Source organism: Canis lupus, chromosome 12, assembly GCF_048164855.1.
Source record: "Canis lupus baileyi chromosome 12, mCanLup2.hap1, whole genome shotgun sequence".
NCBI classification, from domain to species: domain Eukaryota; kingdom Metazoa; phylum Chordata; class Mammalia; order Carnivora; family Canidae; genus Canis; species Canis lupus.
In genome coordinates this window covers 2,035,517-2,062,331 of record NC_132849.1, presented here as the reverse complement: position 1 = coordinate 2,062,331, position 26,815 = coordinate 2,035,517, and the positions used below count along the sequence as shown (strand labels likewise).

At 36.7% G+C, this 26,815-nt stretch overlaps 1 protein-coding gene and 1 long non-coding RNA gene across 2 annotated transcripts in view; one reads left to right on the top strand and one right to left on the bottom strand.

The window, feature by feature from the left end:
• CAPZA1 (capping actin protein of muscle Z-line subunit alpha 1) overlaps positions 1-26,815 on the bottom strand; it is a 49,009-nt gene that overhangs the window by 6,714 nt on the left and 15,480 nt on the right. The window contains exons 2-7 of the mRNA XM_072769039.1: positions 19,383-19,446; positions 16,677-16,728; positions 13,398-13,461; positions 6,625-6,831; positions 3,468-3,547; positions 2,806-2,884 (exon numbers count right to left, since the gene is read on the bottom strand). Of these exons, the coding sequence (XP_072625140.1) occupies positions 2,806-2,884; positions 3,468-3,547; positions 6,625-6,831; positions 13,398-13,461; positions 16,677-16,728; positions 19,383-19,446 (546 nt within the window). The remainder of the gene's footprint in view (positions 1-2,805; positions 2,885-3,467; positions 3,548-6,624; positions 6,832-13,397; positions 13,462-16,676; positions 16,729-19,382; positions 19,447-26,815) is intronic.
• The window catches only part of LOC140600859 (uncharacterized), a 46,368-nt gene that overhangs the window by 11,242 nt on the left and 8,311 nt on the right, over positions 1-26,815 (top strand). The window lies entirely within an intron of this gene.

The window sequence follows — 26,815 nt, the reverse complement described above, 5'->3', positions numbered from 1 at the left end:
GTGGGTGACGCTCAAACACTAGTTTTGTTTGATCATTTTTAAACTAAGAAACTGAAAAGTCCAGAGGTCAAAAAGAATACTAGGAACAGGAGTAAGTTTGAATAGATGGGGATATTTTAAAAATGTAGCTCTGTCCAGAGAAGAAACAGGGAGTTGTATGTTTGAGACAGGTATCTCAGAACCCATCTGAAAGAAGGACTTATGCAGGGCACATCATCTTCTTCTTTTTTAAGATTTCATTCATTCATTCATTTGAGAGAGTGAGTGTGTGCCAAAGAGAGACCCTAGGCAGTGGGGAGGCGAGGGAGAGAAGAGATAGACAGGAGAAGCAGGCTCCTTGCTGAGCAGGGAGGGGAGCCGGACTTGTGGCTAGATCCCAGGACCCTGGGATTGTGACCTGAGCTGAAGGAAGACGCTTAACCATTGCGCCGAGGTGCCCCAGGGCATATCTTTTTTGTCTAAGAATAAAGACTCTGCAACTAGTTTGAACTTTTATCATGTTTCTTAAGAACTGTAACATGAATAGGAATACAGTATAAGGCCACTAAGTCTTGCTGCTTATAAACTAAATAGAAAATTCTAAAAATATCGATTTCATTATCTAATACACCAATGATAAATTAAGCTTAAACTCTCTTTTTAAATTTTTTATGAAGATTTTTTTTAAGTAAAAAAAACCTAGCATGGCGATTGAAACTTACAACCCTGAGATCAAGAGCCAGCCAGGCATCCCAAACTCTATTGTAGAACAAAACTTTCTTTTTTTGTGCAGTGGAGGGAACAAACCATTTTACTGAGGTGCTTATGGGAAGAATCAAAGGGCTGGGAGGACAATGACATCAGATATCCTCAATGAGATCCTTGGATAAGATCTCTCCAGCTTCAAAGTTGCCAAAAGCAAAGAAACCTTTCTAGGTCTCATCTGCTAATAAAAATTTCAACATGACTATCAACATAAATCCTCAGAAACTGTTGACTTCCCGGAACTACCCTTTTGCCTATAGAATAATCAAAGGGCTAAATATTTAATTGACTGTGCTAAGTAATTCTCACTCTGATTTTTAAGAGACATGTAAATGAAGCAAGACTTTCCCCAAGGTGTGATCAGCCAATCTGGTTAAAAGGTGTAAATGAGGTCTGGGTACTGTCCCTCGTTTTAAGTCTTATCAGAAATTATTACCCTTTATGATATGTATTCTTAATTTATAGGTTTGCATTAGCAAAGGTGAACCACAAGCAACTATTTCCTTCTAGAAGAAAAATAAAGTTACTTACACAAGTATGCAGTAAGCTGCCAGGTTAATGCTGATGTCATAGTTATGGGAGATCTAAAGATTAGGCTACTCATATATACAGTTAAACAGAAACAGAATAATATATGTTGTCTTAAGTTGGGCTACCCCAGAAGCAGACCCCAAGACAAAGATTTGAGAGGGAGTAGTTTATTTGGGAGGTAATCTCAGGAAGGACTAGTAAGGACTGAGGTGTACTGAGACACAGAAGGGAAGGAAGTGTTATAGATGAATTAATGAACGGGTTCTAACTGTGGGCCCTGGACTCTGGAAGACAAGTATAATATGCGTCAGAGTTGTCCCACCTGACTGGTGAGGAAGCTGGCATATTTATTTATCTACCGACTCTTGTATGGCACTATGGGCTGCTCCAGAGCTGTGAACTTAACATTTCTAGCTTGCCTCATGTTGTTGAACATGCTCCTGTGGCTAGGGAAAGTTACTTGTAACAGAAAGCTATCCTGAAAACAGTGGATACAGACGATATCTACTATATATGCTCTGATTAAATTATACCAGTGAAAAAGGAGGCTCTTCCTAATTGTTATAAAAGACAACACGATATAATAGTGGTACGATTAGGTACTGATTTTCTCAGTTATCAGTAACTTTTAATCCAACCTGAGAGTTAGTTGGGCTTAAGAATTAAATCAACCTCAATTTGAAAGTTAAATCTCTGCTAGGTTATCAGAAGACTTCAGTCCAGACAGGCATCGAATGAATTAACAAGCTCCTTATTCACTTGCTTATCTGCTCTGAAACCAGCATTAGAAATCTACTCTGCTTGGTTATTTATATTCTATACATGATGACACTTGGCAATTCTCTCTAGTTCCTCTGTGTTATTTGATTTTAAAAAATAAAATTATTACTTCTTTTCTTACTTCTTTTATTCTATAAAAGAATTTTATTACTATAAAAAGAGTCCCATTCATGTAGCTTTTTGCAGAGCTAAAAGTTTTATATATATGTCTATGTTCACACTTAACTGAGGTAATACACACCAGAGACCCTAAGTAAGTTACAGAAGCTGCTACTTAGTCACTTCTTAATTGTTTTCTTCTTTCCTAGAACTCCTGTTTTTTTAAATTATTACTACTATTATTTTTTTAAGTAGGCCTCATGCACAATGAGGAGCCCAATGTGGGGCTTGAACTTACCAACCCTGAGATCAAGACCTGAGTTGAGATCAAGAGTTGGATTCAAGTGAATGAACCACTCAGGTGCCCCTAAAACTGCTATCTGATAATTCCTGGAAAAATCTTGTTATTTTTGGAAGAGAAAAATAATAAGCAAGTAGTATACACCTCATGATTATTCTTTATCAATCCAGAATAGCTGTTTAACTACTTCCCCACAAAGGAGGCTGACTCCTATTTCTATATACTACCATCCAACTTACTTTGCATCTACATAATGCGCCTTACTTCTAATACCAGAACAAATACCAACTTCCATGTTAGCTTTCAAGATATGACATTTTAACATGGCCTATTAACATATGGGGTCTCACCTGAATCTTAAGTACTCCAACCACCTGGGCTGTAGGTGGTGTGATGGTGAACTTCCACTCTGATCTCCAACGACCATTCCTATTAAAACACACACAAGACTGCAGAGTTAGCAGTAAGTCCATGAAAGAGATGATTTGCCACTGAGGCAGAGAATTTGGGAAAGAGGAATAAAAAAGTCATTTCCAGTTTGACAAATCCAAAGCTCTGTCTACTCAACTATAAGTCTGTATCCAAGTACCTAAACATAAGCCTTTTCTAAGGTATACTGACTTTCATTTTTCAATCTTGGAATAGAAAACCATATCTATAGTGTTCGTGGAAGGCTCTTCCACACACAGATGGATGGGCTGCTAAGTTTTCCAATTAACTCAAGTATTAACCAAACCCAAGTAAAACTCAGATTTTCAACTCTGCATTTTATTAATCAATCACTTATTCTCAATCAAAATAAGAGCACTTTTTTAAAAGGACAGATTATAATGTCTTGGAATTGAAAGGAATCTAATTCACATCGAAATCCTTCGTTTTACAGATGGGGATCTGAAGTCTCTCAGTCAAATAACTTATTGCAAACTAGATTAAAAACCAAGTTTCAATTGCTGGTTTGGTTTCTTTCCAATATAAATTAGATACAAATAGAAAAGAACATCTACTTTCTTACCAGAAGTTTTTAGGCTGAAACTGGTGGCTTTCAATACATGCAATAATGGTCTGTTGCCCATCTATAGCTTTAGCATAAACCTATCATTAAAAAAAAAAAAGTTAGATTCTGAAAACATATTTAATCTAAGTGACAAACACTGTACAAAAGTAGTATGCTAAATCCTTAGGAGAGACAAATAATCAGGCAGGATGAGATTACAACTCACAAGAATTCATGGGATGTGAACACAGAGTGGAACATGTTTAGTTCCACAAGAGACAGTGGTATAATGAATGCAGAAGGAAATACTACTCCTGATTTGGGGTACTAGGGAGGTGCCTGGTGGGTTGGGCCTTATAAGACAGGTAAGATACTCATAAGCAGAGACTGAGAAGAAAGATGAGTAAACTGTTCAAACAGGAAACTGGGGGCTTGTTCAGTAATATGGCAATTAGTTCTTTTAGGTTAGAGAGTGCATATGAGCTAGACTACTGGGTGATAATCTCAGATAATAGATTTAAGTCCTATAGTCATAGATGTAAGGTATTAAGTCTGGACATTATTCTATAGGCAATGGACAGCCACAAAAATAATATTACTAGAACTACTGTTTGGGAGAATAATTAATATTGGTATACAAGATAAAATGGAGGAACAGCTAAAGTTGGTTAGGAGGCCACAACATTAATCTAGGCAGTAAGTCAGGGTAGTTTCAGTGGGTAGCAGGATGCAGAAGCATAATCAAGTCTAGCCATATACTGCAAGTGAAGGGCAAAAAAGGGGAAAAAAGTCAAAATTACTTGCATGCTGAGATGACCAGAGAAAGATGGTAGTCTCATTTACAATTTGGGAAATTCAAATGGAGATGCCCAGGTAGTAGTTAGAAATCCCAACTGTTCCTTAATGTGGAAGAGGTGAACAGAAATGCAATACCAAGGAAAAGCAAAAAAATAAATAGTGCTTTATAGTCCACAAAATATCATGTTTACTTTCCCTATACTGAATAAACTATGAGTTTCTAAGAGAGTCACATATATAGAGCAATGGGGAATGCCTACATTTTCAAAGGTTGGGGACAAGAAAAGAAGTAGAGACAGACTTAGAATGAGTAGGGGTGATGACAGAGCAGTCTAAGCAAAAGAGAATTTCTGGAAGTAGCTTGTTGGTCTCAGTGTGAAATACCATACAGGAATCAACGACGAAGAAAAGGATACTGAGTCAGGAAATTCAGGAACTATTAGTAACCTCAGAGAGAAGTTTCTGTAAAGACTACAGCCAAAATTCACAGGGTTAAGAAGTAGATAGGTAATGAGGAAATGGCACCGGTAGGAGCAGAATGCTCCCAGGTGTGGTTATGTAGCAGAGAAACAGAGAAGGAGGAAAGAAGTGAAGAGGAAAGGAGCAGCAAGGGAGAAAGAGAAGTAACTTACAGAAATTATTATGATGAGGAAAAGTTTGTTCTCCTTAAGGACAGAAGAAATAAAAATATTTCTAGGGAAAGAGAAATGTATCAGATAAGATAATATAAAATCAAGAATAAGGATCCTTCTTCCTAAGATTCAAGTACGATGAAAGAGGGAAGATTCCTGAGTGTGGAAAGAGGAGAAAAAGATTTCACATCAGTCTTACTACAATGTGGGGGATCAGATAGATGCTTGATGACAACGGGAATAGTTTAGAACACGCTAAATAGAAAATACCATAGGAATACCATCAGAAATAGGAATACCATCAGAAATACTGAGATGAAATTAAGAATTACTAAGCAGGACAGCTTGGAGGATATAAAACACTTGGGTATAGTAAATACTGTTAGAACAATTCCACTGGCTTTCTGTAGCTCATCTGTTAGCTAAGACAAGTGAGAAAAGGTGAGAAAAGGACATGGTAGGATTACTTGGTATAGAAGTTCTCCAAAACAAGAATGCGTAGTACCAAATTTTAAATAGGTAAGAAATGTTAAGTGGAAAGTAGATTTAGGAATGCAAAGTCAATTTCTTTTTTTTTTTTTTTTAATATATTTTTATTTATTTATTCACGAGAGACAGAGAGAGAGAGAGAGAGAGGCAGAGACACAGGCAGAGGGAGAAGCAGGCTCCATGCACCGGGAGCCCGACGTGGGATTCGATCCCGGGTCTCCAGGATCGCGCCCTGGGCCAAAGGCAGGCGCCAAACCGCTGCGCCACCCAGGGATCCCGCAAAGTCAATTTCTAAAAGAGTATGAGTCACGTCTTCCTTTGCAATACTGGTTGCAAAACGGAACTGTACTTATCCACCAATAATGGGTTTTCTCCATTATTTAAAAAGCATATGTAATAGTAACAATATCCAACATTTAGGCAGATCTTTCTTTGTGCCAGGCATTTTCTAAGCATTTTATATGCATTATTAGCTCATTCAATCCTTACAACAATCCTATGAGGTAAAAACTATTATTTCCATTTTATAGGTGAAAAGGCACAGAGATGTTAACTAATTTGCCCAAGGTCACATAGCTAATTAAGTGGCAAGACTAGGATTTAAACTAGTTAATATGGCTTTAAAGTAGGGTCTCTTAATAGATATTCTATTATTGCCATTTAACTCATCATCACTTATTGAAAATATTCTAATAAACATTTATCTTAATCATATCAACAATTTTATGAAGGAAAAATCATGATAGTCAAATTATCATTTTTTTAAACATCAAGTAGTAAAAAAAAAAAAAAAAAAAAGTCAAATTACCTGATTAAAAAAAATTCCAAATAGTTTGGACTCCCCAATGAAAGCATCTAAACTATGTAAGAAGTAGCTTTCTATAAAAATGCCTATACCAAAAAGTCATAAATGTGGCAAAAGCTGTCTTGACAATCTTAATTTACCTTTTCTCCATGTCTAAAGATATTTAAAAACTTGTTTTAATGGGTATAAGGCAATTTCTGATTAGTAAATAAGACAAGAGTGAAATAGAATACAATGAAATTTAAAATTTTTATGCACTGGGATTTTTAAAAAGAATTTTCCATATAAAACTCTTCATTTATAGAAACCCTTTAAAAATTACTTAGGGAATAAAATACAGAGGAGACTCTAAAAAGAAAGAAGTGATGTTTGGCTCGCCAAAGCCCCCAAATGATAAGGTAAATTTAAGAAATAAAACATTCTTTAATAATGAAGCAGGCAGATACTTAACAGTACAGAAGCCGTTGGAATAATGATCTTTCACATAGGCCCTTAAAGCATTGTCACAGGATTCTCTCCAAGACTTCAGACCTCCATCTACGTCCTCTGGCTGGGGGTCACTTGCTTCTTTCCGTAAATGGTCAAACTTAAAGGAAATTTTGTTTCTTGGATCTAAAAATCTGCTATTACCCAGGTCACCGTGTTCTGTAATTAAGACCTTCCAAAGAATAATTACAAATATGAGTAACTCTAAAAAGATGGCTCTTGTCAAATTTTACAAAAGAAAAATTCTGAACAAGACAGTTAACTTTCATTTACTCAGGTTTCTCTTCCATACTGATTTTTCAATCAAGTCACATTTCTTTTAAATTTCATTTTTTAAGTCAACTCTAACCCCAACGTGGGGCATGAACTCATGACCCTAAGATCAAAAGTAGCATGCTCTATTGACTGAGACAGCCAGGTGCACCTCAAGTCACATTTTTATTCTTTTTCTCTTTTTTAAGATTTATTTATTTATTTATTTGAGACACAGAGTGAGAGAGAGGGAGAAAGAAACTCAAGCAGACTCCACACAGAGCCTGGCTTGGGGCTCAATCTCACAACCCTGAGAGATCTTGACCTAAACTGAAACCAAGAGTTGGACACTCAATTGCACCACTCAGGTGCTCCTCGTATTTTTATTCATTTAAAACATAAAAAAGATTTTATTTATTTGAGAGAGAGTGAAAGAGAGAGAGAGAGAGAGAAAGAGTGGTGGAGATGGGCAGAGGGACAGGGAGACGCAGACTCCCTGCTGAACTCACTCCAGTGTGGGGCTCTCCAACCCAGGGCACTGAGATCATGACCTGAGCCAAAGGCATATACAATTAACCAAATGAGCCACCCAGGTGTCCCTTTACATTTTTATTGCCTCTCCTTCTGCCAATGTCTGTGCCTCTCTGTGTCTCTCATGAATAAATAAAATCTTTAAAAATAAATAAATAAATAAGACTTAATATATCTAGAAGAACTTTCCCAGTGAGTACTTGGAAAGGTATTTTGTTTTTGTTACAGTTGTATATTACTCCACTGTATGGATATACAAAAATTTATTCAACAAGTCCTCTATTAACAGACAGTTTGGTTGCTGCCAATCTCTTGCTGTTATGAACAATACTGCAACAAATATCCTTGTATGTTCATTATGTAGAAATTATGTACGTGTGCCAAGTTCCATGTGAGATAAATTCTCTGACAATTGGGTTAAAGGGAAAATGTATTCATAATATTGACTGAGATTGTCAAACTTTCCAAATCACAGGGTGTTGTACCAAGTAACAAGCACATCATCAGCATAAATTTTAACTGGCATTTCTTTTCATCTTATAAAAAGAGTCATTTTCTTTTTTTTTTTTTTTTTAGAAATTTTATTTATTATTTGAGAGCAAGCATATGAGCACATACAAGCGGGGGAACAGCAGGCAGAGGGAGAGGGAGAAGCAAATTCCTGGTTGAGCAGAGAGCCCGATGTGGGGCTCGATCCCAGGACCCGTGATCATGACCTGAGCTGAAGGCAGATGCTTAACAGACTGGGCCATTCAGACACCCCCAAAAGTCATTTTTTGTATTTCTCCTTCTGTGAACAGTCTGTTTGTATGTATCTTTTGTCCACTTTTCTACTGGTTCTTTAGTCTTCTTCTAGTTGAACTTTTTATTAAGTAGGCAGATAAAACTTTGCATGTGTTGAGTTTCACATATTTTTTTCCTAATTTCCCATTTATCTTTTGACACATTTACCATTTTTAAAAACTATTATTATTATTTAAATATTTTATTTATTTATTCATGAGACACACAGAGCAAGAGGCAGAAACACAGGCAGAGGAAGAAGGAAGCTCCTCACAGGGAGCCTGATGTGGGATTTGATCCCCAAAGCAGGAATCATGCCCTAAACCGAAGGCAAATGCTCAACTGCTGAGCTACCCAGGTGTCCCTAATACATTTACCATTTTTAATAATTACATATAATTTTACAAAATTTACATATTATAATATAGTTAATCATTTCTGAATCAAAGGAGGTTTAAAGCTACTTACAGTTTCTGATAGAAAGCCACTATAAATTCAACCATAAATAAGTCTTCTGGTTAAAAAAAATTCTTTGGAAAGAATTCCTAGTTTTGACATTACTGTTCTTATCACCATACTAAAGTTTAAAAAACTTGTTTATAATGACAGTAGGAACAATGAATATAACTATTTCCTTACTCTTACCCTCATTAAGCTTTCTCATCACAATTCTGCAACTTTCATAACTAAAAGGTAAATATGTTCACATTAAAATTTTAATCTGTACTTCCTTAATTACTCCTTCTTGGTGATCTAACACTTTTCGAAATTTGTATTTCCCACTTGAGTGCAAGTGGTTCATGTCTGTTGCTTGTTTATTCACTGAACTCTTGGCATCGTCCTTAAGTATTTGAATAACCTCTTAATCTATTATGCTTGAGGAACATAATTTATTCCTTTTGAAATCTTACTTTTAAACCTTTTTGTTATGCAAAGGTCACTTTCTTTCATAAACTTTTATTTTTAAAGTTTCTTATTTATTTCTCTAAACCCAACGTGGGGCTCAAACTCACAACCCTGAGATCAAGAGCTGCATGCTCCAACTGAGCCAAGTCAGGCACCTGCCTCCTTTTATAAACTTTTCATCATTACTTATGATTCTCTTTCCATTTCCTATTAAATTTTACTTTTTTAAAATTTAACTTTTAAATTCCACCTGGTTAATCTAAGTGTACAGTTGGCACTGGAAATCAAAGTTACATTAATCACATAAATTTTATCTATTCTTTTCTTTTCCTTTCTTTTTATGATATGTAGGGCTTGCTTTCTGATCAATGCCTTGTGTCTTCCTTCATTTGCTGTTGTTTTTAAAGATTTTATTTATTTATTAATGAGAGACAGACAGAGACAGAGACAGGCAGAGGGAGAAGCAGGCTCCGTGCAGGGAGCCCGACATGGGACTCGATCCCAGGTCTCCAGGGTCACACCCTGGGCTGAAGGTGGCGCTAAACCTCTGAGCCACTTGGGCCGCCCTCATTTGTCATTCTTGATCAGAATAATCCTGCATGGTCTATTTTTCATAGGAATTGTATGAAATCTATTTGAAAAACAGTTTCCACATCATTTATATTTCTTATTCAGATAAGCTTTCCATATTATTTATATTTCTTACTCAGAAACATTGCATTTGGGGCACCGGGGTGGCTCAACTGGTTAAGCTCAGGTCATGATCTCAGAGTCTGGGATTGAGCCCTGCATCAGGCTCCCTGTTCAGCAAGGAATCTGCTTCTCTCTCTTTTGCCCCCTCGCCACCCCCCGCCCCCCACTGGTGCTCTCTCACTCTCAAATAAATGAAATCTTAAAGTGAGATTGGGTAAAATTAACAAGGCAGGAAACAACAAATGTTGGAGAGGATGTGGAGAAAGGGGGAACCCTCTTGCACTGTTGGTGGGAATGTGAACTGGTCGGCCACTCTGGAAAACTGTATGGAGGTTCCTCAAGAGTTAAAAATAGATCTGCCCTAAGACCCAGCAATTCCACTGCTGAGGATTTACCCCAAAGATACAGATGCAATGAAACGCCGGGACACCTGCACCCTGATGTTTCCAGCAGCAATGTCCACAATAGCCAAACTGTGGAAGGAGCCTCGGTGTCCATCGAAAGATGAATGGATAAAGAAGATGTGGTCTATGTATACAATGGAATATTCCTCAGCCATTAGAAACGACAAATACCCACCATTTGCTTCAACGTGGATGGAACTGGAGGGTATTATGCTGAGTGAAATAAGTCAATCGGAGAAGGACAAACATTATACGGTCTCATTCATTTGGGGAATATAAAAAATAGGGAAAGGGAATAAAGGGGAAAGGAGAAAAAAATGAGTGGGAAATATCAGAAAGGGAGACAGAACATGAGAGACTCCTAACTCCGGGAAACGAACAAGGGGTGGTGGACGGGGAGGTGGGCGGGGGAGTGGGGGTGGCTGGGTGACAGGCACTGAGGGGGGCATTTGATGGGATGAGCACTGGGTGTTATTCTATATGTTGGCAAATTGAACACCAATAAAAAATAAATTAAAAAAATAAATTAAAAAAAAATCTTAAAAAAAAGAAACACACCATTTAAATCTATTTAATTTTCCATTTATTTTCTTGATTAAAGTGTGTGAACTATATCGCAGACTTTTGCTAGTCTCCAATCCAATATCCATTCTCTCCTTTCCCTTACTAACAGAACCACAAATGTTTTCTGTTTAAAAACATGTGTACAACTAAAAAAAAATGACACTTTCTAGCTAAGAATGACAAAGTGATATGAGTTTTGGCAATAACTTTATCAGTGGAAGTTGCTTCTGGAAAGGCCAATAGCAAGTTCTATTTTTGATCCTAGAACATAGATTCTTCTTCATTTGCAACTTCTTTCTTTGTTCCTGGAACATGGATTCAGTGCTCTGAAACATGGCAGCTCTCTTAAAGAGCATGATAATGAAAACCACACCTAAGGAAGCAACAAGGGTCTCTGGTGACATCATGGAGCTAACATAACAGTTCTAATATTAATCTCTGGATTTCTTACATGACAAAATCTCTACTTAACTAACCTACTGTAGTTGACTTGGCATCTACTTTGTCTTTTTTGTTTATTTTTTTCCTTTGTGGGTGTGTATGTTTTATGGCTCCTACTTTATTTTTTTTTTAAGATTTTATCTTTAAGTAATCTCTATAAACCAATATGGTGCTCAAACTTATAACCCCGAGATCAAGAGTTGCATGCTCTACTCCCTGAGCCACCCAGGCACCCCTATGGCATCTATTTTAATAATTCATATATCTTTCCTTGTTTTAGTGTCCACGTAATGGCTTTTTGTTGTTGTTATGGCTAAGAAGGGAATCTTTTTTTTTTTTTTTAAAGATTTTATTTATTCATGAAAGACACAGAGAAAGAGAAAGAGAGAGAGGCAGAGACACAGGCAGAGGGAGAAGCAGACTCCGTGCAGGGAGCCTGACGCGGGACTCGATCCCGGGTCTCCAGGATCACACCCTGAGCTGAAGGCGGTGCTAAACCTCTGAGCCACCCAGGCTGCCCAGGAATCTCCTTTTGACTATATTTTTAAGCTAGCTACTGATGGATGGTATATGGGAATGTTCTTATGTATCTGGATACGGATCTTATTATATAATTCCTATTATTAAGTTATACAATATCAACTGTAAGTAATATTTATAATTTCCTTCCAGTATTTATCTTTTATACTTGTAATTAATCTATTTTCATTAAGAAAATTAAGATAAGCAAAAATATAAACCAAAATAAGCAACAAGCAAAACAAATTCTAGTAATCCTGTAACTCTAACACATCGAGTTAAGATTTTGGTCTATATTTTCCCACATTTCCTTTTCTATGCACATCTATATGTTTTATAGCTTTGATTCTTAAGATGCATATGTTCTCCCATGACTTAACATTTTATAAAATGGGATGTATTTTAAACTTGAGGCATCTTAGGACTGTGTCATAGTTTAAATTGTCAGTGTTTTTTTTCTTACTCATACATAAAATAATGGTGTAATTTTCACAGAATTTAAGATGCACGGTTTCTAATACAGTTCATTTAAGTATCTATTTAAAAAAATAAACTAGCATAATTCTACATATCCTCCTTTATGTTTTAGTTTAATATATCACAAACATCTTCCCAGACTTGGGAGCACATTCCCAAATCAGTATTTATATCAGTTTTCAATGACTACATGGTATTTTGGTCTGCAGATAATTAATTTAATGTTGGGCATTTAGATTGTTCCCAATCTTTCACTATTATAAATGTTTCTAATATATTTATACACTTATTTTCCTAGGATAAATTCTGCAGATTTGTGGGTTCAAAGAAGATTCAGACTTTATTTTTAAAGATTTTATTTATTCATGAGAGACAGAGAGAGAGAAAGAGAGAGAGAGAGAGAGAGAGGCAGAGACACAGGCAGAGGGAGAAGCAGGCTCCATGCAGGGAGCCCAATGTGGGACTCGATCCCGGGACCCCAGGATCACACCCTGGGCCAAAGGCAGGCGCCAAACCACTGAGCCACCCAGGCGTTCCAAGATTCAGATTTTATTTTATTTTATTTTTTTAATTTTTATTTATTTATGATAGTCACAGAGAGAGAGAGAGAGAGAGGCAGAGACACAGGCAGAGGGAGAAGCAGGCTCCATGCACCGGGAGCCCGACATGGGATTCGATCCCGGTTCTCCAGGATCGCGCCCTGGGCCAAAGGCAGGCGCCAAACCGCTGTGCCACCCAGGGATCCCAAGATTCAGATTTTAAAAAGCATTTGGTATTTAGTGACATATTGCCTTTGAAATGTACATTTTAAATTTGCAAAGTCCTGTTATATAATGTTAATAACTATGATAATAATGGAATTCTTTCCTTTGTTCCTCTATTTGAATAAGGATGCCTGTTTTCCTATACAATGTCAAATTTGGTGTCTCCCATTATTCTTACCAAGGAAAATTACACACAGCTATAGAATCTGTGTAAAACTCAAGTCTTATTTTCACTATTCTTGTTAGGGGCAGCTCCCTTTTCCTATCAAAGAAACTCCTAGTATTATGAAAGCTACGAAAACTAAGATATGAATTTATTCAGGATCTGATCTTCAGACACATGCTTTGATTTATAAAATTTCTACTACCATCCAGGCACAGCCTACTAAAAGAACCATCATTACCTGATCTTCATATCCTTCTATCTTCACAGGCGTGAACTGATCCATGTTATACTGGGCAAATGCACTGTTTAAAAAAAAAGGGGGGGGGGTAGAATTATATATAAACACAAAGGCAATTCAAGTAATAGTGAAAGAGAATGTGAAAACACCCTCTGTGCTCTCTCCCTTTCTCTCTAGGAAACTGGTGTTTTCCAAATGCCTTCCAGCTTTCTGAAGGACCTCTTCTCCACAGAAATCTCAGACATGCCCTAAACTCTGAAATTACCCTTTCCCCTCCACTCCTAAGCTCCATCAGTACCCCCACTCCCCTGACTATTCCTAAATTTTAAGCAATTCAGTTTTTGTGAATTACCAACAGCTTTAATCATTTGGACAGAAGCTTTCAGTAAGTAAAAAAAAAAAAAAATCTTCAACTGATGCACTATTTTAGCAATGCTGTCTTTATTCTGGGCTTTCTGAGATAGGGCAGGTAGTACAGACCACAATTAAATGTACTGGAAGACATCAGACATGGGGAAGAGAATAAGGGCTAAGCGTGAGTCAAGTCTCAGCCGAGAGCTTAAGGCAGAAGAGATTATCTGAAAAGGGGGATATGAATAATTAAAGTGAATGCCTAATATTACTGTTTACTTGTCCAGTGCTACATTTATAGGACTACATTTACAGCCATTTTCAATGGCTCCCTGGTACATCTTACAAAGTAAGCAAAAAGGTAAAGTGAAAGAAAAATGGAAATATGCTGGAGTGTAAGAAAGCCTAATATACTTAAAAAGTATCAGTCTTCTCTCAGAATTCACTTGCCGAGGGAAGAATTAAACACCTCTACAGCCCAATTTTAACCTACTAAAACACCTATGAGACCACTGTTTTTAAGCAGACTATTAAACTCTCCCTAGACTTCAAGATAAACCAAAGAAACAGATATTTAAAGCTAATCTTCAGTCTTTTCATTTTTAGGTTATTGTTATTTTTTAAGTAATCATTTTCTCTTAACACCACATCCCCATTAGCAAAATGAGTCCTAAGCACAGTGGTTCTTCAGAAAAGAACATAAATTAAATGCTTGTGGAAAGTGGATTTTTTTTTTTCTAGAAAAGCTTAAGGAATAGGGAGTAAATACATATTCTATTCTAAGATACATCCTAAGACTACAGATAACAAACACCAATACCAAACTTTATTAACATTTAATCCCATCTCAAGAAAATGGTATTTCCATTCTACCAGTTGTGTGGGCCAAAAACTTGAGATCATCCTTGATTCTTCTTTCTCTCAAATTTCACATGCAATCCCATCAGTAAATGTTGTAAGTTCTACCTTGAATACATACTCAGAATATGATTTCTTCCCATCACCCATACTACTACCACTCTAGTCTAAACCACTGCCATTTATCTATGCACTACTACAATAAGTCTTCTTACTCATCTTACTTCAATCTTTGCCCCCCTGCATAGCAGCCAGTGATTTTTCTAAAATATAATCTAATCGAGTCATTCTCTGCTCAAAACACTGATAGTTTGCCCTCTCTTCCAGAATAAAATCCTCTCTTTAACATGGCTGACAACACCCTACTTAGTTTGGAAGGGCTGGGAATTACCAGCGAATGGTTCTAGAGATCAAAAGCATAGGTGAAAATCCAGGAAAGAGAGTAAATCCGAAGTCATTCAGGTTTCTTTCATTTTACATAAAAAGCAATAATGATGAGGATGATGATTATTGAAACATTTACTGAGTGCTTACTATGAGGACTATGGCCAAGGGACTGAAGCACCTCATTACAGAAAAAACAAAAACAAAAAACTAAAATTTTCATCCCTGTGGAAAATCACATATTTGGGCATAAGACAGCTCTCCTTTAGTAAGAGCGTTCTCTGAAAATCTAGAGTCTGTAAGAGCCAGAATATTTATAAAAACAAAGCTTTGTTATTGGGGCAAAATAAAGCATCTGAACTAAACACTAAATTCTACTATCATTCCTAATTGGAAATGGGACAGTAGGCTTAGGATGCAATCAGTCTTGGGTCTTGGCATTCTACTCCCCATCTCCTCTTTAGCACTAGTTTATCACATGAAATACAGAGATTTATTTTGGGTAGCTCTCAAGGATAAAACTAAGACAAATTAATGGCAGCAAGGAACTTGCCTTGTGAGATAGTGAATTCCTTATTATTAGAAGCATTTAGATTGGATAATCATCTGTTGACAAAATATAGATGAGGTTCTTTCAATGATAGGGCAGAGAATAGACAGGTTGAACTACCAAATCATGAATGCCTTTTTCTGTGGCATTCTGTGCATCTAAGAGAAACCAGCATTAGAATGTATCTTTGGTGTGTGTCTAAATCAATATAAAATGAGAATATCATTCATCACAATTATAGTGATGCTGTACAAATGTTAGGGTTTGTAGAATCTGGTCCCAGATGAGTTCCAAAAAAGCACCATAGACAGGGCAGAGGATGCTTGTTTTCCAGGCAGAAGCTCTTAGGATAGTTTTCTATAGCTAAAATCTAAACCAGCTATTTATCATACCAAATGCTTTTATAATAATTATCTGTTGCTCTACATCAAAATCCTTGTCCCAACCTCTCTACCCACCCTTTTCCAGTCATCATCCTTTTCTGGTTTCCTCTTTACAAAGGAACTCCGGGACAATTAGATAGATAGTCATTGAAATAGAATTTTATATGTAAAGGAGAGTAGTGATAAATCCAGATAACAAGGGGCCTTGAAAACTAGTATTTAGATTGGAAGAAAATAAAAACATAGATTACTATGTTTCTGAGGACAAAGATAAAATGAAAGTGCTATTTTAAAAAGATTAATTAGCCTGATAATGATAAGGAATCAATGACTGAGTTGAATAATCATGCTATTATTCTATGGTTAATCTATTACAGCACTTTATGAATATCTACTATTTTGTGCCAATTTGAGAAACATTATTCCTCAATAGCAGCCTAATCTATCATTAGCAGTTTAAAACAAAATTCAACATGAAAAGGAGTACAGTGGATACCCTAACAGCACATATTAAACTCTGCTTTAACAGGGAAAATCTGGGCAAAAAGAAAAATAAGATCATATATATAATAAGCTTTAAGGATGAAAATAGCATGGGGGGGCATACTTTCTCAAGTTAAAACAACTAAAACTGCTAAAACCAACTGCTTTTATTAAAGTATTTCAAACTTAATTTTCAAGATGCAAATTTATTATCAACATAGTTTATACAAAATTAAAATAATATATAAGTGGATTTCGAAAGATACTTACTGTGCTGCCCCTTCCCTGAGGAGATTGTCATTATTAAGTAGTAGCCGGACATCTGAGAAGGAAAAAAATGTTAAAAGATGTTAAAATTAAAATGTTCAGTAGAGGACAAACTTCAGAAGTTTTTTAAAAATTAGGTTTTGCAAGTTAGTCTTCAGATATATATATACACACAGAAATCCTAAAAATGCAAATGAACAGATGCTAATAGATTTGCATGTAATTATTTGTGACACAATAACAATAGCTTCTCAAAGAATTTCATAGCAAATGAAAAACATGACTTAAAGTTATAGTTAGGACTCCTAATTTTGTATCTAAAGAAGCTTTTATTTTATTATTATTATTTTTTAAGATTTTATTTATTTATTCATGAGAGACCCAGAGAGAGAGAGAGGCAGAGACACAGGCAGAGGGAGAAGCAGGCTCCATGCAGGGAGCCTGACGTGGGACTCGATCCTGGGTCTCCAGGATCAGGCCCTGGGTGGAAGGCAGTGCTAAACCGCTGAGCCACCCGGGCTGGCCTAAAGAATCTTTTAAAATGAGATTAAGAATGGGAAGTTTCTGGGCAGCCCCGGTGGCGCAGAGGTTTAGCGCCGCCTGCAGCCTGGGGTATGATCCTGGAGATCCAGGATCAAGTCCCACATCGGGCTCCTTGCATGGAGCCTGCTTCTCCCTCTGCCTGTGTCTGTCTCTGTCTCTCTCTCTCTCTGTCTCTCATGAGCAAATAAATAAAATCTTAAAAAAAAAAAAAAAAAAAAGAATGGGAAGTTTTTTGTAACACCAGACCAAGAAAACTGTGAAAAATCAGTCAGTGGCAGTGAAATTACTGAATATATTTTTCTATGAAGAATCTAATATAAAAGTATATCCTTTTAAAAAGCTGTGTGTCAAGAGTCTAGTCACTCTTCTTTTGGAAGAGGAGGGTCCTTGTTATAAAAGAAACTACCAAGCACTAACTCCAATAGGGAAGACTAATTAAAAGCCAAAGGCCACGGACTCTTAGGGCTTCCAAAAAAGAGACCGACAGAGGCCAATGTGTAGCATGCCAATAAAAACCAACCCTCATGCCACAAGTAGCTTGCCAATTTTTTTTTCAGTAGCTTGCCAATTCTTAATCTAATGCTTTCATATCAATTATTCTCATGATATTCCTGCAAAGTACATCCAGTTGTCAGAAATAAAACAAGGGACTTCTAACTACAAAGGCCATTAATTTTGTTAAGACAAGAATTCATCTGAGCTAATCAGCTGGATAAAGTTCAAGTCAAAGGAAAATTTCCTAAGAGCTCAGTTGTTGAAAATTTATATTTGGTTGATATGGAAAAAAGACTAGAGAAAACAAGGCTGCATTTGTTTCTCTTGCTATTATATTAGTGTTCAAAATCCACAAACAAGTCTATAAGGAAGAATGTCTGAATTTATTTCTATTCTATTATTTACCCCTTACAGTAAACATTTTATATGTTTTCCTGGTTACTTTTTCTCTACATAATTAATTTTAGTAAGTGGAGATTACTGATTATCCTATGATGTATGGGGCTCTGGGCAAAGCACAGATGAGTATCACATAATTGCCTTTTTTTTTTTTTAAAGGATTTTATCTATTCATTTATGAGAGACACACAGAGAGAGGGGCAGACACATAGGCAAGGGGAGAAGCAGGCTCCATGCAGGGAGCCTGATGTGGGACTTGATCCCAGGACCCCAGGATCACACCCGGAGCTGAAGACAGATGCTCAACCACTGAGCCACCCAGGCATCCCCACATAGTTCCTCTTAAGTAGGTAGCCATTTAATGTAAAACTAGAATTTCAAAATACGTGTTTACTCAAATGAGTTAAGATGCACAAAAAACTTTATGATGAGTTTAACAACTTAAAATGGGATTGTAATGACTGACTTTATCATAAGTTCAAGATGCCTCATACATTTTTCATTCTATACGTTAAGCCAGTGAATAACACGGAAGGTCACAAAATGTATTGGAATAGCGGTTCCCAAACTGGCTGTGACTCAGAATTGAACTTGATAAAAACAGATTACCCAACTTCACCTCCAATCTTTTTTTTTTTTTTTTAAAGATTTATTCATTTGTTCATGAGAGACAGAGACAGAGAGAAGCAGAGACACAAGCAGAGGGAGAAGCAGGCTCCATGCAACCAGTCTGACGTGGGACTCAATCCCAGGTCTCCAGGATCATGCCCTGAGCTGAATCAGGCGTCGCTAAACGCTGAGCTACCCAGGCTGCCCTAAATGAGAAATCTAAGTAAGTTGTTAATGCTGGAAGCTGTATATATAACAAAGTTCCCAGATGCAGTCAGTTTAGCCCCAATGACTCTAGAAAGTGTCCTATATATCCTAGGGATATGTCTTGAGTGAAAGTACTGAAGAAGCTTAAGCTATGGTTTATATAATGATAGATATAAAACTATGGAAACAATTTAGTATTGCTTCTCTACTTATGCATATTAAACTACTTCAAATCTTTTCTCGCATAAGATAGGTATATAGTTTATGGGTTAAGAATTTGCTTTTGACTCAGTCCTTGAATCCTTGCTGACATTTAACTAGCTAAGTCACATTGGATAAGTTATTTTAGCCTGTTTGAATCGTGATTTCCTTAGCTATAGTTATAATGTGCTGTAAGGTTAAAAGAGACAGCTTATATGTAATTTAGGAGAGCTTAAAATACTAATGTTAACTCACCATTGAACACTTCATTAAATTCTCCTGGGGGTGCATGAGTGATGAATTTAGCAGCTATGCGTACCTAAAGAGAAATAAATAAAATAATATATAAAAGGAGAAGGAATTAACAGATTACAAAAATTTGATCACATTCCTTGAAATAATACTACCTGTTTAAATCTTTACTGTTTAGAAGCCTTCAGAGTTTTTCACAAACATCTCAAAGCTTTTATCATCAATATAGGATTCAGGGATAGCCACGCTGCTCTGATTAAGTTTATTTTTCTTTAAAAAGTTGAATAATCAGTTTTTGGTCAAAATATACTAGTCACAAAAGAAAGCATTTAAGCAAATATATCAGTAAATTGGTAGGATACCAAGTTGCATTTATAGTGTTTATCCCAATGCAATGATGGTTCAATATTAATAAATCAGTATAAAGGAGCAAACCCTTGTGATTCTCTTAACTCGTGCTGGAAAAAAAAATTCAACACTCAAATATCATAAAGCAACAAAACCACTAATTTTGGGTAGGCATAAACTTCTTGAACTTGAAAAAGGATTTATCTACCCAAATTCTACAGCATACCTAATAATGATGCAATAATGCAAGCAGTATCCCTAATCTTAAAAACAAGACAACGATGACTTCTATCACCTAAAATATTAAACACTGTACTAAAGGTCCTGAAGGTACTACAGACAATATTTTTCCTGTTTTTCCTTCTAACTCCATCTCCTGTCCCCTAATGCCTTCTACATTTCTGGATCTACTAATTAGAGATGGGCGTTGAAATCTTAGGATCTAACCTGCATATCTCATTTTTTCTTCTATATTTTTATCTTTTGTCATTATATACTTTATTTGGGAAGAAGGCCTCAGAGCCCCATTTTTTCAATTCACTAAAATGTCTTCATTTATGTCGACTTTGCTATTCAGATAATTATTGTAACCATTCTATTTTTAATTGCCAAGACTTTTATTTTTGTGTGTATAATAATCTCTTGAGTCTCCTTGAAGGTATTAACTATATACTGACTTTAAAGTTTTGCTCAATAGTCTGTTTCCTAAGACTTTAGATCTACTTTTTGAGTTTGGAGCTTTTTAGTACTGGTTTTCCACAAATGGAAACGGAACACCTACTCGAATTTAATTTAGCTTGCCTGTTCTGTTTACCTGCAGTTTGTCTCTAGTGATTGCAGGGGAGAGAAAAAGTAGAATTGCTGCTGGGTATTAGGAGTGGTTATGAGCAGATTAATTTCTGAGGGAGCCTCATAAGGACCAGAGGCTACCTGGGACATTGCTCTGACTCTGTTCTCAGTGCTCACTCTCAATGTTGTATTCTGAGGACAAATGCATTTTTGTCTTTGGTTTAGGCCAAATGGGAGAGAAAAGAGGAGCCAAGTGGTACAGTTAGCTTACAGAACAGTTCCCCAATTAATCTACATCAAAATTGTTCTGAGTCCTTTCCTTCTTCCTCCTTAAATGGAGTTCCTCCAAATGGTACCTACTTCTGTAACAGTTTTCTTTGATGTATTTTGGGTTATGATTTCTTCTGACCTTACTTTTGCCCCCCATATAGTTACCATTCTGCTTTCTTTCTATGAAGAATTGCTAAAAAATTCTGGTCCAATGATGGTGCTCTAATTTTTTAAACACTCACTACTTCATTTCTCCCCTTATTCTATTTTTCCCTACTCTTTTCATCCTAATAAGGTTTGGCACAAAAGGTGAGGTGAAACCATGTGCTCAGTCTGCCATATAATTTACTCTCTTAGCTCTCATCAAGTCAAATGCGAACCACAAAGAATATACAAACCTATTTAAAAGAAAAGATAATTTGGGGTATCATTCAGCAATATACATATATAATTATGTTGTTAGCAATAGGTCTGACCTCAAATGAGTCTTGCAGTATAATTCTAACACACTGTGACACAAAGAATGTTGAAAATTCCCTAATTTTTGATGTGATAATGAGTATGAAGATTATTCAACTCATTGATGAGGGGCAAAGAGGAACATGATATATCTACCAATAAACTGAGCCCTGCTTTCCAAATAGGCATCCTCTGTTGACCCCTTCATTTCCTTCAGTTTTAAGTTCTGGCTGACACAATCAAATAAGGCTATCATCAAAGTTAAACCTTTTTTTTTTTTTTTAGATTTTATTTATTTGAGAGACAGTGAGTGAGTGAGAGGGAGAGAGAACCTGAAAGACTGCACTGAGCAGAGCCCTCTGAAGGGCTCAATCCCACAGCCGCGAGATCACGGCCTGAGTCAAAACCAAGATTGGACACTTAGTCAACTGAGCCACCCAGGTGCCCTAAAGTCAAACCATTCTTAAGCAAAAAAAAACCCTCTCAAGAGTCATTTGAAAATAAGGCTGGATGGGCAGCCTAGGTGGCTCAGCGGTTTAGTGCCGCCTTCAGCCCAGGCTGTGATCCCAGAGGGGATCAAGTCCCACGTCAGGCTCCTTGCATGGAGCCTGCTTCTCTCACTACCTGTGTCTGTTCCTCTCTCTCTCTCTCTCTCTCTCTGCTTCTCTCACTACCTGTGTCTGTTCCTCTCTCTCTCTCTCTGTCTTTCATGAATAAATAAAATCTTAAAAAAAAATTTTTTTTGAAAAAAAAAAAAAAGAAAAGGCTGGAAACTGAGAAGAGAATTAGAAGAAGATGAAAAATACTTTACAACTTTAGGTTTATACAGATCTTGTATGACTTCACTCATATTCTAAGAAAAATAAAAGCTGTTCCATGGACAAACTTATCTCTTTAGTCAGGAAAGGCCTACTGACTGATGGAGCAAGGTAGACTGGAAAACCTGGATTCTAATTACTGGCTGTGTCAGTCCATTAACTAACCAGATTTATTTATTTTTATTTTTTTTAAAGTTTTTTTAAAGATTTTATTTATTCATTCATGAGAGACACACACACAGAGAGGCAGAGACACAGGCAGAGGGAGAAGCAGGCTTCATGCAGGGAGCCCGATGTGGGACTCGATCCCGGGTCTCCAGGCTCACACCCTGGGCTGAAGGCAGCGCTAAACTGCTGAGCCACCCAGGCTGCCCACTAACCAGATTAATAATTCTAGAAACATTACTAATCTTTTTTGGTCCTGAATTTCCTCATTATAATCCAACTCCTAAAAACAATGAGAAGATCTGCAAAATTTCTTTGAGCTACAAAACTCTACCTGATTTTTTAAGACTTATGAAACAAAACCTGTATGTGGACTGTGGAAGCAGAGATGAGGAAACCATACCACAAAAACCTTAGAATATTCTATGTACATAAAGTTTGAGAACCCTGCCATGACAGGGTAATTACAGATAATGTATTATTTTTCTGAGATGAAAACTGGTGGGGATTAAGAAGAATAGTCCATAAAGCTCCTACATTAACTGAAGCAACAATAAAAAGAGCAGTTCTAATTAGGAAACAAGAAATGCTGCTCAACTCATGAAAATCATACTACAGCAGTTCCCATATGGAAAGCCAACTGTGGATATTTGCATTGGCATGTTCAGTTAATCATATTTCTGTCCTCATCAACTGTTGTTGTCAATCACTCACTTAAGAAATTAGTAAGCCTACTCTGAGAGTAAATCTATTTTTTAGTCTATTTGTGGTAAATCTGCTGAGTGGCTATAGTGTATCCCATTCTGTCAAGGTGCATTTCCATAAACCCTTACATAATCGTGAAACTCCCTTCAGTCAAGAAAATTTAAGTGTTCAAAAATATATTCATATGTAACTCAAAAAGAATATTCCCTAAGAAGAGTAAAATTACAGCCATATTTTACAACTACATATGTAACAAACTGTTTGAATAGGTAATGGTAAAAGTTATCAAACTGAAAATTCAAGATACTATTCTTGAAGTTATCCCCAAATTTTCAAAAGTTACAAAATCTGGGGCTCTTGGGTGGCTCATCTGGTTAAGCATCTCTAACTCTTGATTTTGGCTTATGCTATGTATGATCTCTTGTTTGTGAGACTGAGGCCATGTCAGGCTCCAGGGAATGGAACCTGCTTAAGATTCTCTCTCTCTTTCTCTCCCCTCACTCTTAAAAAGAAAGTTATAAAACCTGATGGACTTAGCTTAATCAAAAGAACAGTCATTTGGATAATCAATGAACTAAACAATGCATGTTAAAAAAAAATAATAATTCAGGGGCAGCCTGGGTGGCTCAGCGGTTTAGTGCCGCCTTCAGCCAGGACGTGATCCTGGAGACCCGAGATCGAGTCCCACATCGGGCTCCCTGCATGGAGCCTGCTTCTCCCTCTACCTGTGTCTCTGCCTCTCTCTCTGTGTCTCTCATGGATGAATAAATAAAATCTTTAAAAATAATAATAATAATTCATCCATTTAACAAACATTTACTGAGTACCTAGAAAGAGAAGTTAAGAGTAAATAAAGATTAAAGACTGAATAAGATTGTCACTGTCCTCAAGGACCTCACACATAGATCATAATACAGCAAGCAAGTATTAAAGGCCACAGTGAGGCACCAAGAAAATGTAATCAACTCTACATATGTGTACAAGGAGGGCTGATGGGATGGCCTTTGATATGGTGAGGTTTGAGACAGACTGAAGGATGAGTAAATACTAAGGACGGCATTCCAGTCAGAGAAAACAATACGTACAAACTAAGATAACACAGCACAAGAAACTGAATATAGATATTTAAAAGATATGCAAAATGTAAAATAGTGCTACTTTTCTCACTAATTTTTTTTTTTTGTTTTGGAAAATAAAGTTGTTGTTGTTTTTTTTAAGATTTTATTTATTTATTCATGAGAGAAATAGAGAGAGACAGGCAGAGACACAGGCAGAGGGAGAAGCAGGCTCCATGCAGAGAGCCTGATATGGGACTCGATCCTGAGTCTCCAGGATCATACCCTGGGCCAAAGGCGGCGCTAAAGCGCTGAGCCACCCAGGCTGCCCGAAAATAAAGTTTTTGTTTTAAAAACAAAATACCAATCATTTATGTTAACATAGGTTAATTATGTTTTTTTAACTAATTATGGTTTTAAATGAATTAATGCTTTAAAAATCTCTTGTTTTAATATCTATTAAGTAGACACAAGCTATATAAATAAAACTTGATTCCTAAGAGTATTAAAGGGGTCCTGAGAGCAAAAAAGTCTGAGAAGCATTCTCTCTGCTAATGTAGGTTTGATGTTTATCATATGCTGTTAAGTGAATAAAGTTCACACAATGATATATCCCTGTTGTATTAAAAGCAAATATATTTACATACAAGTATAACTACTAATTTTAATTAGGACTTCCTCTGGTATTACAAGTTATTTTTCTTTCCTTTTTTGGCTTATCTCTAGGTTCAAAAAGTTATACAAGGAATATAAATTACTTGTATGATAAACAGAAATTTTTTTTTCCTGGAAGTTTGTACTTCTTAATTCCCTTATTTAGCTCACCCATTACTTCCTTACTTGTATGTTAAAGATAATTTTTAAATTTTTAAAAATCAAAAGAAGCATGCCAACATCTCTTATCCAATAAATTAAGTTTTTAAGGACAGGGGCACCTGGCTGGCTCAGTCAGCAGAGCATGCAACTCTTGATCTTGGGGTTGTGGATTTGAGCCCCACACTGGGTACAGAGATTACTTAAAAATTAAAAAGTCTTTAAAAAAAGGTGAAAGAGGACATAAACAAGATAAAAGTTTTGGAGTGACATCAAAACTGGAAGCAATGGGTCAAGGAAGCTACAGGACAGGATAAAGTGAAGTTAGTAAAATGCTAAAAGCAACAAGGAAGGCTTCTTAAAGTTATACTTGCACATGCTTTTTGACCATGAGCTTATTAGCCTTATTAACTTCCTAGCTGCACTGTGCCTTATGCTAGAAAGTACAGGCTAGTTAATTGGTTAAATGAAGGGAAGATATTCAAAGAAAAAGGTAAACTAAAAGCTTGCTTCCATTTTCTAAAGGAAAAAAATGCCTACAAAGAGCACAAAAGTCAGAGGAGGGGAGAATATCAAGTAGTAGTGTGTAAGTCCAGCTTTAAGTGCTGAAGACATAATTAAAGTGCTAGAAAAACAATTAATCCCCATAAATCTGAGAATACCAAGAATAGGAAAAATGTCCAATTAAAACACGAAAACATCCCCCAATTTTTTTTTTTAAGATTTTAGTTTTTATTTATTCATGAGAGACAGAGAGAGAGAGAGAGAGAGAGAGGCAGAGACACAGGCAGAGGAAGAAGCAAGCCCCATGCACGGAGCCACGATGTGGATTCGATCCTGGGTCTCCAGGATCACGCCCCGGGCTGCAGGCGGCGCTAAACCGCTGCGCCACCGGGGCTGCCCCATCCCTCAATTTTTAAATGAAAGTTGGTGAGAAAAAAAAAAAAAAAAAAAAACTTGGTGAGAGTTGAAGACATAAGCATCGGCAAGGGTGAAATTCTAAATGAATGGTGAAAAAGAATGTAGTCATTATTAAATGCCAAAGGTGTATCTCAAAACACTGTTATGGTCAACCATGCTCATGTTATTTTCTAAGAGTTACTAAAAACGGTGGACTACTTAGTATTAGATAAATCTTAGCATTTGGCAGTCTGACAATAGACTTTGATGTGGCAAGATGATTTCTCTCTCACTCTAACAATACCATAAAAATACCTTGAAATAGTAGTTAAAATCTTAATGCTACATTTATATATTCTCAATAAAAATCTAAAGTCTGGAGCGCCTGAGTGGCTCAGTTGATTGTCTTCCTTCAGCTCACGTCATGATCCCGGGGTCTTGGGATCAAGCCCCATATTGGGCTCCCTGCTCAATGAGGAGGCTGCCTCTCCCCCAGCTCAGGCCCTCTTGCTCTCTCAAATAATTACATAAAATCTTAAAAAAAAAAAAAATCTAAAATCTGCTCCATGGTCTCCAAGGCCCTTCAAACTTTGGCTCCCTCACCCTCTACTATCTAGTTGCTAGACCTTACAGCTATACTCCTGCCTCAGGACTACTGCATTTCTTGTTCCTTTTGCCAGAAACTCTTTTGTCAGAGCATCTCTCTTCATTCAAGTCTCTGTTCAAATGTCACCTTCTGACTTCCTGACTCCTATATACAAATTAACCATGACACTTTCTGCGCCCTTTACAATTCTACCCCACTTACTTGCTTCTTCATGGAACTTGTCACTACTGAACTACAGGGATGCACGGGTGGCTCAGTTGGTTAAGTGCTGGACTCTTGATCTCAGCTCAGGTCATGATCTCAGGCCTCGTATAGGGCTCAATGCTGGGCGTGGAGCCTGCTTAAGATTTTCTTTCCCTCTCCCCCACTTCCTCTGCCCTCTTTCTAAAGAAAAAAAAATAATAAACTAATAATGTTCCTTGCTCAACACTCCTAAAAGAATTCCAAGAACAGAGTACAGGTTAGCAAACTGCTAATGTAAAACACCAGACAGTGAACTTTTTTAGG